General features: G+C 37.7%; 1 protein-coding gene and 1 non-coding gene across 3 annotated transcripts in view; one reads left to right on the plus strand and one right to left on the minus strand.

Moving 5' to 3' along the window:
* The window catches only part of Gfpt1 (glutamine--fructose-6-phosphate transaminase 1), a 64,565-nt gene extending 47,320 nt beyond the window's left edge, over positions 1-17,245 (minus strand). For both annotated transcript variants that reach the window (XM_047522677.1, XM_047522675.1), the window contains exons 1-3: positions 17,064-17,245; positions 4,149-4,256; positions 1,924-2,031 (exon numbers count right to left, since the gene is read on the minus strand). In XM_047522677.1, the coding sequence (XP_047378633.1) occupies positions 1,924-2,031; positions 4,149-4,256; positions 17,064-17,070 (223 nt within the window). In that variant the 5' untranslated portion in view covers positions 17,071-17,245. The remainder of the gene's footprint in view (positions 1-1,923; positions 2,032-4,148; positions 4,257-17,063) is intronic.
* On the plus strand, positions 11,460-11,533 carry Trnaa-cgc (transfer RNA alanine (anticodon CGC)). Its single transcript has one exon. It is a non-coding gene; the product is annotated as a tRNA-Ala (tRNA).
* Positions 17,246-18,343: the final 1,098 nt, after the last annotated feature.

Genomic DNA, 18,343 nt, shown 5'->3' on the forward strand with positions numbered 1-18,343 from the left:
GAGTATGTAAGAACTCAATGCCCCAAAAAATAAATAACCCAATCAATTGGCAAAAGAACTAAACAGATATTTCTTAAAAAGAACACAAATAGTCAACAAATAAATGAAAAACTGTTCAACATCTCTAGCAATCAGAGCAATTGCACATAAAAACTAACTAAAATGTCATCTCATGCCAGTCAGAATGACAATTATTAAGAACACAAAAAATAATAAATGCTGGTGAGGATGTGGGGGGAAAGTACATTTATACATTGTTGGTGGGTCTGCAAATTAGTATAATCACTATGGAAAGCAGTGTACAGATTCCTCAAAAATATTAGGAATGAAACTACCATATGATCCAGCTATTACACTCTTTGACATTTATCCAAAAGGACTAAAATCAGCATATAGGATACAGCCACTTCAATGTTTATAGGAGCAAAATTTGCAATTGCTAATTATATAATCAACTGCGATGCCTGTCAATAGAGGAATCAATCAATAATGTGATGTATATACACAATGGAGTATTACCCAGCCATAAGGAACAATGAAATAATGGTGTTTGCTGGTAAATGGACGGAAGTGGAGAAAATCTTGATAAGTGAAATAAGCCAGACTCAGAAAAATCAAGAGTCTAATGTTTACTCTCATGTGGAAGCCAGAGCAAAGGAAGAGAAAGAAGGCAGTGGGGGAGGGGACAGGACATCATAAAGATACAGGGAAGATCAGAGGAACAGAAGGAGAACAAGAGGGAGGGAAGAAAGAAGGAAAAAGGGAAGAAATATGGAATGAAATCACGTTATACACAAATATAAATGTCCAAAGAGAATTTCACCTTTATATATATAATATAGCAATGAAAAAATAAAGGAGTAAAAGAAAGACAAACAGGGCTGGGGAGATAGCTCAGATGGTAGAGTGCTTGCCTTACAAGCTACAAGGCCCTGAGTTCAATCCCCAGTGCCGAAAAAAAAAAAAAAAAAAGACCAACAGAGTAGAAGGGAGAATAGGGGGATGAAAGAGGGGAGGGGAAAAAAGGGGAAATGGGAATTGAAATCAAACTCCCTGCATGTATTATTTTGTCAAAATGAACCCAAACACTATGTATAATTATAATGCTCTAATAAAAAAAAAACTAAAGCATGCTTTAAAAAAATAATGGTATAGAAATGCTAGAATTTATATTAAATTATGCAGTAGTCCCACTTTGTCAATAAGGAATATATTTCAAGTATTCACTCCCACCCTATCCTGTGGATGCCTGATATTGCAGATAGTACTGAACCCTATATATACCATATGTTTTCCTAGACATATATAACACAAACTTAATATCTTTTCTTCTTAACTAAGCACTTATCATGCACTATGGCCTATAACTTTTACAGTTGGAGGTGTGACAGCAAAATTTTTTCATCTTCATAAATTCATAGATAAAAGATTCATCCTTACTATAGATTTTAGCAACCTCTGTAATGATTTGGTTCTTCTTTTCTTACTAAGGAGAAAACTTCCATCTTTTACTCAAAAGAAGTATTTCATGGCTTATCTTTGGTATGTCTGAATTGCCAGCATCTTGTGTTTTTATTTTGGGGCTATCATTAAGTAAAGTGAAAACGCAAGTGAAGACACATGAAAAAGGGCACCACTAAAAACAGCTTCTGTCCTAAAAATGGCCCTTCCTTTCTCAGGAATAGAGGTTCTGAAACTACTTTATTTTAAGGCTCCAAGCTTGCTCTCAACCCAATGTAGCTACTTTCCTCCCCAGTTGCTATGATCATTTTTAAAGTTCATGCACAATTTAAAGCCAATCCAAATAGTAACAAAACAACTTTTCTTCCCTCACTTCAACTTTAAGAATCATTATTCTCAAAATGAGTCCCAAAATATGGGATATTTAGTGGGAGGGGGACAAAATTCAACTAAGTACATTACTATGAACTTCTTCATCCAGTGCTTTAACTTTTCCTTTCTTCTTAATGAGCTGGATTTTGCAGGCATTGGCTTCCCAATCTTTGTCATTGCCTCCATCAACTCCCACTCCTAAGACACAAAGAAGCAGAACAAGATTTAGACACTATCTCTAAGATTAACAATATGAAGTAAAATTCTTAATTTAAAATAATTACGTTTTCACCTAATTCATTTATCAATTTAACACTTACTAAAAACCTATTAGGTGTCAAATAACATGATAGCTGCTTGACACAAAAATGAAAATAAGGCTGGAGGTGTAGAAGCTCAATGGTAAAGAGCTTGCCGAGCATACATAAAGCCCAGGGTTCAATTCCCAGCATCAAAACAAAAGAAAATGAAAGAAAGAAAATAACTCAGTTTCTGTACTCAAACTTCAAAACATCTGTTAAAAGACAAGGAAAAATAGTGTATTTAAGTTATAATAAACAACTCCGTTGGAGCGCAACGGAGAAATGGAGAAGAGGGGCACATGCCTCAGAAGAAGGATAACGAGGGAAGGTCAAGAAAGCATTTCTAGAGATTCTACTTAAGTTGCTAAGGAATTTGAAAAAATTGCCCTGAAGGTACTGGGAAAGCACTCATTTCAAGTAGAGAAATTGTACAGCAAAAACATTTAACAAATTCTCTCCAGAAATGGTGTAAAGGATGAGCTGGAGAAAGAGAAAGAGGATAAAGAAAGCAGCCACAAGAAGATGTAGCTGCAGCAAAGCAAAAATAAAGAGGGTCTGAATTAAACAGTGGCAATGAAGATGGAGATACTGAGAACCAGAACTGACTGAATATGAGGCAAAAAAGCAGAATTCTTAGGATATCTCCTAGGCTCAAAGAATTTTTTGAATGATTATTGATAAAAGGGACACAGAACAAATGGAGTGGGTGAGGACTGCTACATATTCAGCTCAATTCTGAATATGCAAAGTTTATAAGAATAAAGGAAGTACCATGTACAGCCAGAGGAATGAGAAATTATGCTCCATTTGTGTACAATGTGTCAAAATGCAGCCTACTGTCATGTATAACTAATTCAAACATATTTTTAAAAATTTTTAAAAAGAATAAAGGAAGTAAGAAACTGACTTTCTATTACTAAGGGAAGTCAAGGAAGATAAATGTCCATTCCACGTAGCAATGTTAAGTGCATAGAAAACAGGTCTAACAATGTTATCCTTAGGAAGGCCTGCTTTCAAGGGTGGCCCTTGGCTGGCATCTGAGGATGTGCATATCAAGATTCTTGTCACCTAATGGAGTAAAAGTGTCTTGCAGTGCCTAAACTATTTGTGCAAATAATGTATCTTATGCAGAACATCTGCTTGTTTTCTGGGAGTTGAGAATTTTGTGTCAGACAGACACCTGATGCTTATGTGACCAGCTCCCAACAAAAACCTTGGACACTGAGTCACTAATGAGCTTCCCTGCTAGATTTTTCACATATGTTGTCATAAATCATGGCTAGGTAAATCAAGGGCATCCTGTGTGACTCCACCAGAAGAGGACTCCACCTCACACATCTTATCCCTTTGCTTTGTATTCTTTTGCTATAATAAATCACAACCATGAGTCATCCTAAGGAATCCAGGAATCTGAGGGCAGTCCTATAGACCTTCGACACAGGGGGAGCTAAAATTAATCATAAAGTTGCCAGAAAGTTATCTTTTTTGCTTTGTCATTTATACAATAAAGAAAAATCTCAGGTCAGCTTATATGATAAAAGCATGGATCCACAGAGAAAAAGAAATTAAAGAGTTATAGGAAAGAAAAGAATTTAGAGAGTAAGTCTTTCAACAACTCTATTCCCATGAAGATGTACCATGATTTATGTTCTTGTAAGAACATTGTTAATAAAAGTAGACTAGAATAAGAAACAACAGGGCTGGGGAGATAGCTCAGCTGGTAGAGTGCTTGCCTCGCAAGCACAAGGCCCTGAGTTCGATTCCCAGTACCACAAAAAAATAAAATAAAATAAAATAAAATAAAATAAAAAAGAAACAACATTCCACACAAATACTATTCAAATTATATAAAAATCCCTTTAAATAAAATAAAATACAAAAATTCTTCAAATTTAGATTCACAACATATTTCTTTAAATAGACATTAAAGGCTAGTCTCTTATAAATGATAATCAAAACACCCTATTTAGATCAAGAATCACTCAAAACTTCTTTTTTTTAAGAAGGAAATACCTGCAGAATCATATCCTCTGTACTCCAATCTCTGAAGGCCTTTGATTAGGGTCTCCAATATTTCTCGTCTTGTGCGAGGAACATGGTAGTTTAAGTAAGCAAATATACCTGCAAACAAAGAAATATTTAATGATTAATGAATTAAAATTGACATAATTATGCTGAGGATGTCCAAAAATGTGAAGCTAGATTTCATTTTCAAAAAAATCAGCCATGTACAGAGGTACAGTGCTGCACACCTATAATACCAGCTACTTGGGAGACTGAGGCAGGAGGATCTAAAGTTCAAGATCTTGACAAAAAACTTATTGAGACCCTCTCTCAAAATAAAAAACTAAGTGAACTGTGAATATAGTTAAGTAGTTTAGTTTTTCAAAAATACTTATAAGACTGACCACTTATTTTCCTTCACTGTCATTTTGTCAAGTGAAATTTAATTTTTAATATTTAGCCAAATTTAAAGTTCACATTTTACACACTAAGCATTATGCTTTAAAAAATGTTCTAAAATAAGTATTTTAAGCAACATATGGGTTCTACAAAACTATATAGATAGATCCAGGCATGGAGGCACACACCTACAATACCAGTAACTTGGAAAGCTGAGGCAGGAAGATCGCAAGTTCAAGGCCAACCTGAATAACTTTAGGAGACCCTGTCTTAAAATTTAAATAAAAAATAAAAAAAGGATGGGGATGTAGCTTAGTTAGAGTACCACTGGGTTTAATCCTCAATATAAAAAAATACTATATAGATGGTATAATTTTGCTTACTTCCCAAAAGCACATTATTGATAACATTTAGGAATAAATAATGATGTGAAGAATCCCAATTTTTTTTTTTTTTTTTTTTTTTTGCTGTGCCAGAGATCACAGGCTAGGCAAGCACTCTACCACTACATCCCCGGCCCAGTAAATTAATAATCAGAAAAAAAAATGATCAAATATATATAACAGTCTTAATATGGCTTTAATCACTTGTTCACCATAATAGAAAAAGACATCTACACATTACTGCTAACAACTTAAAAATTCATGAAAAGCAACAATCACTTAGAAAAACAAACTAGAAATAAAGAATAAAGGACTAGCACAGTGTGAACTGAGCAAAAAAAAAAAAACAGGTAACAAAACACCAGTGAAGAAAATGCATATTTTAAGAATGGCAGCTTGGAGATTACCTAAGGTTTTCCATGACTGTGCTTTGGATATGTAGCTGAATGTATAAAACTGAAGACCAAAACACACTAAAATATAAGTTCAAGCTGCTTACTTATGAAAGAACTTTCCTTTTTTCTTAACTACATTTCACTATAAAGAGTGGGATCCCATTAAGACATTTCAGCATACAAAAATGCTGCACTGTTAATACTAGTCAGATATGCTGAGCACTATGATCGGTGCAGTGCAAACTTTCTAAAATAAACTATCATGCCCTGAAATTTAAAAAAAAAAAAAAAGAAAATTCATACTTAAAATCCTTAAAAATCCTTAAAATCCAAACAACCTGAGACATCTGAGTGAACTTTTCCAAGAATAGTAGAATCAGGCTAAAGTAGAAATTCTGTTATTTCCTTCAAAAAAATTTATTTATTTTGATACTGGGCACTGAACCCTAGGGTGCTTTACCACTGATCTCCATCCCCAGCCCTTTTTATTTTTTGAGACAGGGTCTCACTAAATTGTTTAAAGTCTTGCTAAGTTGCTGAAGCTGGCTTCTAACTTGCAATCCTCCTGTCTCAGCTTCCCAAGCCCCTGGGATTACAGGCATTTGCCACTGCACCTGGCTCATTCAAAAAAATTTTAAAGCTGGGTATGGTGGCTCACACCGGTAATCCCAGTGGCTTGGGAGGCTGAGTCAGGAGAATCGCAAATTCAAAGGCATCCTCGGCAACTTACCAAGGCCCTAATATCTAAGCAACTTGCAAGACCCTGTCTCTAAATAAAATATAAAAAATGGGCTGGGAGGGCTGGGGAGATAGCTCAGTTGGTAGAGTGCTTGCCTTGCAAGCACAAGAACCTGGGTTCGATCCCCAGCACTGCAAAAAAAAAAAAGGGGGGGCTGGGGATGTGACTCAGTGGTTAAGCCCCACTGGGTTCAATCCCTGGTACCAAAAAAAAAAAATTTAAGCCTTACATTTTTAAAGGTTTTTAAAATTTTCATATGCTGTACAATCATCTCACTTTCACAGCACCACAACACTCTAGGGAGGATAGAATATCTATTTTATAGACACGAAAACAGAAACTGAATTAGCTGATACCCCAGAGATAGCTGCAAATATCATTCACAACCTCAAAGCACAGGAATTAAGACAAAGATAGGTCACACTCTGGTAAGAGTGGCAGCATCACCAGTGAACAGCTTTCAACTTCCAAACTTCCTGATGTAACCACTAGAGGGCAGGAGAGGAGCCACAAAACCAATTGCCCATCCACTTAATCCAGAAACACCCAGAGGGTTTTTTCTGTTTTGTTTTTACTGATGTTCCCTCATAAAGTACTTGTAATATGAATAAAAAAGTAAACCGACAGTAAATTTAACATATTTGTTCTACACTTCCCCTTGGAGGTTACCAACTTTTGAGGAAAATTAAACTCACACATAGTAGTTTAACTGGTAGTTTAAGCCCCAAGTACACATTTTAACTAGACCATTAAAAAGAATATATACGGCCGGGGTACCCCAAAAGCTCCTGTGTTAATGCAGGAATGTTCAAAGGTGAAATGATTAAATTATGAGAGCTATAACCTAATTAGTGGATTAATAATTTGAATGGCCTAACTGGATACTAACTACAGGCAGATAGAGCATGGTTAGGCAAAGTAGGCCACCTCTGGGATTTATATATTTTGTCTCTGGCTCCTCCTACTTCCTCTGTTTCTGCTTCCTGCTGCCATGAGCTGATACCTTTCCTCTACCCTTCTGCCATGATGTTCTGCTTTACCTCAAGCCCAAAGCATGGGCTTGAGTCAGTGGACCATGGGCTGAACCTCTGAAACCAAGAATCAAAATAAACTTTTCCTCCCCTAAATTGTTCCCGTCAGGTATTTTGGTCACAGCAATGGAAAGCTGACTAATACAGTCTTACAAAACAACATTCTAATACAAATATGCTAAACACACACACACACACACACACACTGATTCTCACCAGATGTGGGATGCATGCCTCTTAATTCCAGCTACTCCAAAAACTGAAGAAAGATCCTAAGTCCAAAAACAGTGTGGGCAACTTAGCAAGACCCTCTCTCAAAATAAAAAAATAAAAAGGGACCAGGCTGGTGGCACATGCCTATAATCCCTGCAGTTTGGGAGGCTAAAGCAGAGGACTGCAGGTTCAAAGACAGCTTCAGCAACTTAGCAAGGTTATAAGCAACGGAGAAAGACACTGTCTCAAGTTAAAAAAAATAATAAAAAGGGCTAGGGATGTGGCTCAGTGGTTAAGTGCCCTTGGGTTCAATCCCTGGTACCAAACAACAAAAATTAAAAATAAAAATAATAAAAGGGGATGTAGCTCAGTAATAGAATGCTTGCCTAGCAAGCATGAGGCCCTGGGTTTGATCCCCAGCACCATGCAAAATTTTTAAAAATACACAGATCCAGCTAGTTGCAGTGGTGCATGCCTATAATCCCTGCAGCTTTTGGGAGATGAGACAGGAGGATCACAAGTTCAAAGCCAGCCTCATCAATTTAGGCCCTAAGCAACTTAGCAAGACCCTGTCTCAAAATTTAAATTTTTTAAAAAAGGGATGGAGATGGGGTTAAAGCACTCCTGGGTTCAATCCCCCAGTACCAAAAACAGGAATCCCCAACTAGTCTACTCCCACCACTGTGACTAGCATCAGCTAAACAGTCTGCTAATGAAATATACAATCTAGCTCAATAGAAGATCATTAACTATAAAAAATGGTCCCCAGAATTCTGTTTGCAGTTATAAAGCACTCTGGATAGCCTGAGAGAAATGACATCTAGAGCTGTCAAATCTTGAGAATGCAGAAGTAGGTCCAGAAAAATCTCACTCCTGAACCATTTCTATTTTTCAGGAAATGTAAGTGTGATAGTAAAAGTAATACATTTGAAGATTAAAGAGAAAATATAATAATCTAACACCAATTTTTAAAGACTAATTATATAAATTATATAAACTCATGGGCTCAAGTGATCCTCCTGCCTCAGCTTCCCAAGTAGCTGGGACTACATGCATGTGCCTCTGCTCCCACCTAAAAATAAACTTTTTAAGGTGAATTACAGACTCAATATTTTACTAAAAAGAAGATTCAAGGTGATATAACATTACATTCACTATTTTAAAAACATGAACTCAACAGTAGCTTTTTATTATGATATTACTTCTAACTCCAATTTAATTGGCTTATTTTGGCCAGATGTGTGAATCTTAAAATCTTAAGTACATTTTTCAAAAAAAGCAAAGAGATTTCCTAAATTGATATACGACCTCCCCCAACTTATAAAATTTTAATTATTTCATAAACTAATAAAATTCATACCAAACATTTGCTACCTCATTAAAAAGTACTTTTGAGTTGAAGAAATCCTATGAATTCCTTTAATTCATGTGCATTCCCAAAGCTTTCCACTCCACTGCCCTGACTCAGCTTCCCCTTCTAAGAAATGAACAACTTTGAAATGGTAACCAACAGATTTCACAGTAAGTGCCAACAAATTATTAACTGGTTGTGGCTGCAAACCATCGATGAAAAGGATTCAGTGGCCCTTTTTCCTGAATAGGAAGGAAAACCATGGTGATTTAACAACACCTATAATACGGGGTATAAATTAGGTTCTAATATTTCCTACCTCTGATATTTGAGGATCTCTCTAGTCCCCATCCAGCTTGATATTCTGAGATTTCTTCTCTGACTACTTTAGAGACATTCATGATCCTTTTTCCTGTTTTTTTGTTTTTTTTTTTTTTTTGGCGGTACTGGAGACTGAACCCCAGGCCTTGAGTTTAACACTATCAATACCTCCTACTACTGTGTTCCAACTCAGAGCTACATCCCAAACCCTTATTATTTTGATACAGGATCTTGTTAAATTCCCAAGGCTGGCCTCTAACTTATGATTCTCTCTGCGTTGCTGGAATATAGGCATGCCCTCCTGCTATTCCCTGCTCTCAATTTTAACACTTTTTAATCCCTCTACGAACTGTACTTCTCTTCTGGGTCTCATTTCTTTGTTAAATCATTTACATGACTTTGTTTGTGTACACTGTACCTACCAAATTAATTTTAATAGTATATTGTTAAAAATTAATAATAGCAAAGTAACATAAAATGTTAACATTTTTTCTAAAAAACCAAAATGTCACTCCTAAGAGATCATTATCACCTAACACAATTTCTCATTCAAATTTTCGCTATTATCAAAAACATACTTATGTCTTTTACAGTTGGCTGTTATTCTAAGATTCAACAAGAATCATAACTCACATTTGAATCTGGAATAGTCTCCCCTTAACTGCTCCATTTTCCCCAAAACAGGACAGGGTCAATTTTCTTGTTGAATCACCTTCAGGATATATCTAATTATTCCACAAAGTTTGAATAAAGGACTTCTATCCCTTGTATTGCCTGTAAACTGGAGGATAGTCTAAAGGCTTGATTGAGTTAGGTTAAAAACTTAATCAGGGAGCTGGAGTTGTGGCTCAGTGGCAGAGTGCTTGCCTGGCATGTATGAGGCCCTGGGTTCAATTCTCAGCATCTCATACAAATAAATAAGTAAAATAAAAAAGACCCATTGACAACTAAAAAAAATTTTTAAAAAATCAAGGGCAGATATGGTTCACAGGACTATATATGAATATTGTCTGCTAGTACCCTATTAACAATACTAAGATTCATCACTGGTTTAAGGTAAAGAATCAGATAACTGAACCTATAATATTCTGAAAGCATATTCAAAACACTTCTCCAGTTCTAGAGAATAATAACAATGACTTTAAAATAGTCATATCTTTTTTTCTTTTCAGTTCAGATAATGGTGCATTTTGCAATCAGTGGCATCTAAGGTTCAATGAAATCTGTATGTCAAGTTCCAACTCAAATCTGCTTCCTACTTACTTGATAGAGGAAGCACTACTGTTACAAATAATCATTACAATCATTATTTGGTTTGCTACTGGTAAAAGAAAAGGAGAAGAGAATTAGAGGAAGCAAAAGAATGAGAAACATTTTTCGTCACATTATCTGGGCAGGAACTGAAAGGAAGAAAAGAATGAATGACACCATGACACAGGCAGAGAAATTTTCTAAGAACAAAGTAATAGAGGCAGGAGAAGAAAGGGGATTAGCCTAAGTCATATCTAGTTAGGAAAATGGGAACTAAGGAGTTCAGTCAGTCAGTTTTACAGACTGCCCCTTAACAGCACTACTGGTCCAAGACAGTCCACTTGCTGGGTTATCTGCAATTTTGGGATGGCCAGGAAAATATAACAATAGCAAATAACCAGCTAATCAGCATGACGTGTTCACAGGGAGGCATTCATACTCAAAATGGTGCTTGTTTAAAAAAAAACAAAACAAAACAAAACACTAATTACCCTTATTTTCAGACCTTTGACTTGTCTTAGCAAATTTCCCAATGAATAAGAACTGGGAATATAGTTCAGTGGTGGAGTATTTGCCTAGCAAGCATAAGGTTCTGCATTCAATACCCACCACAAGAAACAAAAACTTCCCAATAAACAGTTGAGCTTAAGGAAACTACAAAGTCTAAAAAGGTCAATCTTTGGTAATTACTCCAATACTACACAAAATAGTTGTACTCATAGGAAATTTTCTAACTCCAAATCAGCATGCTTTTTCAGAGGATAAGTTTTCTTATTAACAGCACATAGTTTACTAAAGCAGATGCTTGCACCTACAGTTATCATTTTTAGAAACAGCAACTAAAACTCCCTGACATAAAAGTACTTATAAACTCCTTGCTTAAAAAATTTCAGAGGCAACCTAATCACAGATTCAACACACCTCACTGAAAACAATCTGGTCAAAAGTAAAGACATACCTGAATATAACTTAATTGACTAGTCAAGGCATTAACTAAGACTGGTTGAATTTATGTATGTATGAATAAAACATCTTATTTTGTCATACTTTTTCATTGACAGTTTCAATATTTTGGGACCCACACATTGTAACCTCTCAGCAATAAGTTTCAAATTCATTCCCTAAATTTAATACTTTCTGAATCTTAAAAGCAATCCATAATGCTGCTTAACTTTAAGATATTTTTCCTTATAATGCAGGTTACATATCATTATTGTTAAAGATTTAAACTGGGGGCTGGGGATATAGCTCAGTTGGTAGAGTGTTTGCCTCGCAAGCACAAGGCCCTGGGTTCAATCCCCAGCACCACAAAAAAAGAAAAGACTTAAACTGTGTAGATGCTATAGAATGTAGTATGAAAATCTCCCCTTTCTATCTCCACACAGGTTCCAATAATCCCTTTCTCAGCGAAAATCACCATTAATCTCATACACATCATCCCAGTCCTTTAGCTGTGAATTTTTCTATATTTACAAACCTTGATTTACACAGTGTAAAGGGCTTTTTTTAAAAAACACATAAACATGATGATGGTATACATTTTGTTTTGTACTTTTTTCGCTTAAGATGTTGGTGATCTTTCTATGTATGTACAACATACATACATCTACTTCATTCTACTTAATACTGCATACTAGCACATTTATTATTTTTTATAGAATCGCTTCCCTATTGAAATTTGTCTGAGTCTTTGCTATTAAAATGATGCAAATAAACTAATACACCAGTCTGATGATTTTCATAAAAACTATTCAACATTATAATTATGCAGTCACATTCTCCATGTGAGAGTCCTTTTTTAAAAAGAAGTAATATTTGAGATAACATTTTCTTTTCTTTCCTGCAGTACTGTGGATTGAGCCCAGGGCCTCATCCATGCTAGGCAAACACTTTACAGCCCCACTCCTTTTTTATTTTGTTTTGAGACAGGGTCTTGCTAAATTTACAAGGCGACCTAGAACTTGGGATCCTCCTGCCTCAGCCTCCCAAGTAGCCGCAGTTACAGGCCTGCACTACTGTGTCCTGCTTAACATTTTCAATAATCCTAAAAACAAAGAAAAAATTATAACAGAGTAATACAATGAAGAATTTCAATTACTTCTGTGGTTTTTAAATTGCTTTATATCTTTCTTTCCTATTTACAAAATGCTGGTTTGGCTTAGAGTATGGTCAGTAGTAGAGCACATGCTTAGTGTGTCTGAGGTCCTGGGTTCAATCCCCAGAATGTGGTGCAGGGTGAGGGGAGGGTGCTGGTTCAAGTCTCCATTCCTTTGTTGAAACTGTATGTTGTACTGGAAGGCGCTCTATGACACCTTGTACTTTTAACATTCTGGAGCTCAAAGCACTGTTAAATCCTAAAGTTTCTAGTAACACACTCCCTCATAGTCTGCCTAAGTGACCATCTTTCTCAAGATAAAAGGATATACTTCCTCTCACAAGTCTTCAAGGAGTTCACCCATCCCTTCCATTTCTTTCTTACCATTCACATCATACCACAACTTTTTATCATACTGCCAAGTCAGAACCTTTGGGACCACTGTGCTCTTATTTCATCCATTCATTTCAGTCCACTTTTATATGGGTCTTCCCAAATTGTCAACCAATCCTGTTAATTCATCCTTTGCCTAACTTTCAAACTTCCCCCATATATTACTTTAGAGTCTAGAATACACACTACCCTCAAATCCCTATTTGTCTCTTCCCAGTTTCTCTCTGGTTTTTGGTAGATTCTCACTATAGAATTGAAGGCTTCATCTTCATTCTAATAATATAATATGCTATGCATCACTCATCCTTCCCTTAACATTCAAAACAGAAACACATCCCCATACTAAACTCTGAAGCTAGCCTCTCCTACTTGTAGCTCTTGAAGAGTGATTCTTCAGCTTTGCAAATGCAGAACATTTTGTGAGCTAAATTTTTATTATTCAATGATCTAGAACAATTTTTATTCAACTTAAAGACACTGCTTAGAGTATGAATCAAGCAATGAATATCCTGAAATAACTTCTCAGTTTATAGGTCAGAAACACAACTTGAGAATTCAACTTTTCAACATTCCTAAGGGACCCCATTCCAAAAATACTCCCTTTGAATTGGTACTGGCCACCCTTTAACACAAACTTGGCCCCTCGACCTTCACATGTGCAACTTCTCTGATGATTTCTCTATAAGTAAATACAGTTAACAACTCTCTGCATATTAAACATGAATAACTTCAGGTTGGGGGTATAGATCAGTGGTAGAGAACTTGCCTAGTATGTTCAAGGCGCTGGATTCTATCCCCAGCACCACACACACACACACACACACACACACACACACAGAGACACACCCCAGACTGAACTTTTTCCACTTTTGCAGACTCCCCAAGGCAAGATACTATCTGGAACTCTTTAACCACTCTTCTTTGGTCTCTTTTCTTGTAACCTCCAACTCTTCCTCTGGTAGTGGTGGTTCTCAATCTATTTCTGACTCCATTCATGGATGGTTAACAAATGCCATCATTGATTACCTCTCATAGAACACTTTCTACCAGCCAACACTATTTCTCAAGCTAAGAATCCTGCCCCATCATCAGGAATACTCCTGGTCTAACACAGATACCTAAAAGTCCAGGTCTCTCCAGTCTCTGAATTTCTACTGTTCTCTTATAGTCTATGATATGGTAATGAACAAGGACTGTGTATTATCATGTACAGCTATTCCATGTGTATTCATTTTGTTTCCGCTGACCAGAAAGCAATTCCTTGAAGGCAATTCCCTTGCTTTAGTCAATTCTCCAAAGGACAGAATGTCAAGTATAAAGACATCACTTCAGATATCTCCAAGTATCTTCTAACACTTTCCAGGTACCTACAATTATAGAGTCAAGAATTTCCAAACCACAGAAACAGAACACTATTTTGCATGATACTAAAAAGAGATGAAGCGATTTCATAAAAAAAAATAATAATAATAATAATAAAGAAATACTGGGTTAAACTAAGCAAACAGGTTTATTTTTAGGACTTTTTAGAATCTTTAATCTTACTAATTGTGATCCTCAAAGAGCAGTGTTCCCAAAAAGGTGTGTTACAAAACCCTTTTCCACTTTCTACTATTCATAACCAGCACCTATTAACTTTTCTCTCCCTACGGAACAAAACACAGGAAATGCTTATTAAGCAATTAATTATTTTCTCTCACAACTTCTTTATATCCAGTATGATTTCTAAAGATATGTTAATAGTACTGGTTTTATGACTCATCCTAACAGCCTCAATTACCTTCAACTCTTTTAGACAGTACAATTACAAAAAAAAAAAAAAAAAACAATTTTTGATTCATCTCGGGATACTTTTAAATTATAAGTTCCCTTACTGCTTTTGAATAAAACGTCATTTACAGAATTCTATTTACATACAGCATCAGATCAGGAAGCTAAAACTCCATGTTTTTAAAAACAGCAAAAATCTATGAAAAGCCAATAGCAGTTTAAGTGACCTGATGCCCTCTCAACAAAACCAAAGGTGATACAAATAAAAAAGAACCAAGAATGAAAGATAAAATATTTTGGGAAACAGCTATCCTATTCTTTTCCGAGAGACTCACAGTCCTTACTTTTAACCCATTAAAGATTCCAAGTCCTCAAATTTAAAAAAAAAAATAAGATAGTGCTACACTGTTGCTACTCAAATCTTACTAACCACTGGATCTTTTTTTTTCCCCAACAATCCAACAAACAGTTATAAACATGTTAAGTTTTATCAGTACATTTGACTAAAAAAAACATGTCACAGAATCTCCAGTCCTTATTCTTCTGCTTCAACATTTTACAAGTTTGAAACAAAGTAATCTTTTACAAAAACTAGAGGAGGCAAGAAGTAATGAGAAGGTAACTTTTTTTTTCACCCATACTGGGGATTGAACCCAAGTATACTCTACCACTGAGCTATATTCCCAGTCCTTTCTATTCTTTATTATTTCATTCTTAACAAGACAGATTCTTGCTCAATTACAGAGGGTGGCAAACTTGTGATCCTTCTGCCTCAGCCTCCCCAGTTGCTTGATTTCAGATGTTTATCACTGCACTCAGCTTCAGAAGGTAAACTTCTAGATCTTCCCATCTATTCTCATTTCCACTCAATTTCTCTGACTAAATTTCACTTCAGTGATTAAGATGTGGGGGAGGGGAGGCAAACTCTCACCTTCTTAACAGTTAACTTTCAAAATCTGCATTATAAAGGAAATAAATTCTGGACCCTATTCCTGGAATCTTGTAAAACTCTGACCAGGGTTAAAAGCAGGACCTCAGAAATATTTTACTAAAATATTAGCTTATTCTTTATAATGGGTTTTCTCAGCAGTAAAATCTGCTTAATGGATATTCTATATTGGCTTTGTGAAAACTTTCAACATTTAGTCTCCACCCTGAAAGTTTCACCTTTATATAAACCTTTCCTAAACCAGATGTACTTTTTTTTTAATCTTATAGTACTTTGACACCCTTTTTTCCTGGAACAAGATGAGGAAATGATCTGCAACCAGAATACCAGGCACTTGACCAGGCACACAATTCATCATTCAAAAGCAGTTAATTACCGTAAAGCACAACAGGGATTAACCAGTTTGCAAATTCACTATTTCACAACTCCAAACTAAATTATGTGTTTTGCAAAACCACATGTACATAGCAAAAGTATAACTGATTCTGAAATCAGCTCAACTCTATTAATTTCAGTAAGCTATTTATAGATGTTTGTTTTTATGTGTTTTTTTAATTAACTCTAAATTTAAACCAGCTCATTTTCAGAAGTTGAAATGAAGATAAAGTTAAAAATACAGAAAAACATACACTAATGAGTACAATCCACCTCCCGCTCAATCCCTTCCTGCCAAAGGCTGCAAAGAAGTTTCCCAAATAGTTTCAATGCTATCACAATTGTACTACTCTTTAAGAAGTGTTCTTTCTTACAGGAGTAAATTCAGTTGTAAATTTCAAAAAGAAAGGTAAAAATACAATTCTTTTTATTGACAATGGCTTAGGTCTGTCAATCATTTAAGATTTCATTCTTGCAATGTCAGTAACACTTTTAGGTAATAAAATAACTCTCAAACATGTAATAAAAGGATTTAACTTTCCTTTTTTAACTGCTCTAGGAAAGGCATTCGTTAAATTTTTCGGAGCTAGTATTTTAAATGGGTGCACATGCAAGTGATACATGATGCGTGATCTCTCACGAGATGGATATTTCAGGGCTTCTTCCACCACAGGATCAGATCTAAGCCCACTTCATTAAGTTATTGATTAGCGATGGCTTATGTTTGAGACAGGGAGTGGCAGGAAGTAAGACCATTTAAAATGTCATTGTCGTAGCTCTAGCTAGATTTAGTGTCTGTTTTCTATTGGGCCTGCTTGAAAGAAAGCAGAAAAAATTGAGTATTTTTTTTAAGAGAATGCAAGATAAGTTCAACACATGCCACCCGATGTTCTACAGGTTGCCTCACTCACCTGGTGAACCCGTTTGAAGACACCCCCTCCACACCTCCTACCCTTCCGCACTCTCTCTCCTCCCTTTTCCCCATAGGTATTTCTCTCTGGTTTCCTTCTTTGCGCAAAGGCGGCTCCCCTGATCGCCTCTGGGGCCCGCGCGCCTCTCAGGTGTCCTCCTCGGGACCACCACTCGGACTCCCACCCCCGCGACAGCCGCAGCGGCCACCCCAGGACACCCCCTTGCCTTCTCACACAGACTTCGCACCCTGGGCACTCCCGCTCCCGCCCGGCGTCTCCGGCTTCGGCGGCGCCCGCACCGCACCCCAGCACCGCCCCGCAACACGCCCCCCGCCCGCGGCCCCTTACCACACATGCTGCTGGAGGCGCGGTTCACAAGGCCAAAGGCGGGCGGGCGGCTAGAGAGAATCCCGGCGCACACAAGAGCTTCAGGGGCGGTAGACGAGCTCGGGGGCGGGGATGGCGGCTACACGACTCCCTCGAGGATGCGACGGCTGAGGCAACTACAGCCTTCTCCCCCTCCCAGCCTCAGCCAGCAACCGCCGCCGGGCCCCGCCCCACTGCGCGCAGCGCGCCGCCGCCGGCACTCCCCATTGGACCGCTCACGCGCCGCTCACGCGAAGATCCCGCCCCTCCCCCAGCCCCGCCCCCAGACCCCACGCAGGCGCTGGACAGCTGGCTGCTGAGACGTGGCAGACTCGTGGCTGCATCCGCCTCAGGTTCCTGGAGCCGCCCGCCTTCGGGCGAGCAACCCGAGCAACCGGGCGGTGGGGAAGGACTGGGCGCCGGCAAAGAATGACAGAAGGGGGAGGATGGAAATGCTAGCAAAGCAAATAACTGCCCAAGTTCCGAGTACCGGCACCCCACGAAGCAGGAAAGAAGAGAAAGAAAGCCAGAGGCTTGAAAAGGAGATCCCGGGGGACAAACAAGTCAGGGTGGGAAAAGGACATGTAGCTGAGGAAAAACTGCAAATAATTGGGTGAGGTGAGGTGATAGGGGAGAAGTACCAGAATTCTTGACTGCAAATCGCCATTCAGGTTGGGGCAGTCTTTCTGGTGACAGGCCATTCAGTTCCCAACTTAAGCTCTGTGTAATGTGTTTGACCTCTAAAGCCCTCCGCACCCCATCCATCGCCTCCCTAATCCTCGGTTTATTTCGGAAAGGGAGAGGAGGAATGGCTTGCTCGACTATCCAACACTGTGCACCTGGACTGAAGAAAGCTGGCCCTCCTCTGCTGGCCCACCTGAGAGGACTGGAAACTGGCTGTCAGCCCCTTGGACTCATGAACTTTTAATCGTATGAATTCATACACCCACCATTCCTGCCAAGAGAGACTAGATTAGCGAGGAATGATGTTTCTGAAAAATTATACCTGCGCATTTGTTTCAGAAGATTTAAATGTTCTCTTTAGTCAAATGTAGATGGTTATTAGGCCGCTATTAATAGCTGTAGACTAGAATCAAATAAACTTACATGGTACACAGAAATTCTGGTGTTCTTGCCTCAGTTGAGGCATTTCCCAGACCTGTACACTCCAACAAGGCTGAACAGGTTCTCCAACTGGACCGACAATTCTCAATTCTTTTGCACATTTTGGTTACTCTACTGGAGTACCCAACCCATAACAG

The sequence above is a fragment of the Sciurus carolinensis genome, chromosome 13, assembly GCF_902686445.1.
Source record: "Sciurus carolinensis chromosome 13, mSciCar1.2, whole genome shotgun sequence".
NCBI classification, from domain to species: domain Eukaryota; kingdom Metazoa; phylum Chordata; class Mammalia; order Rodentia; family Sciuridae; genus Sciurus; species Sciurus carolinensis.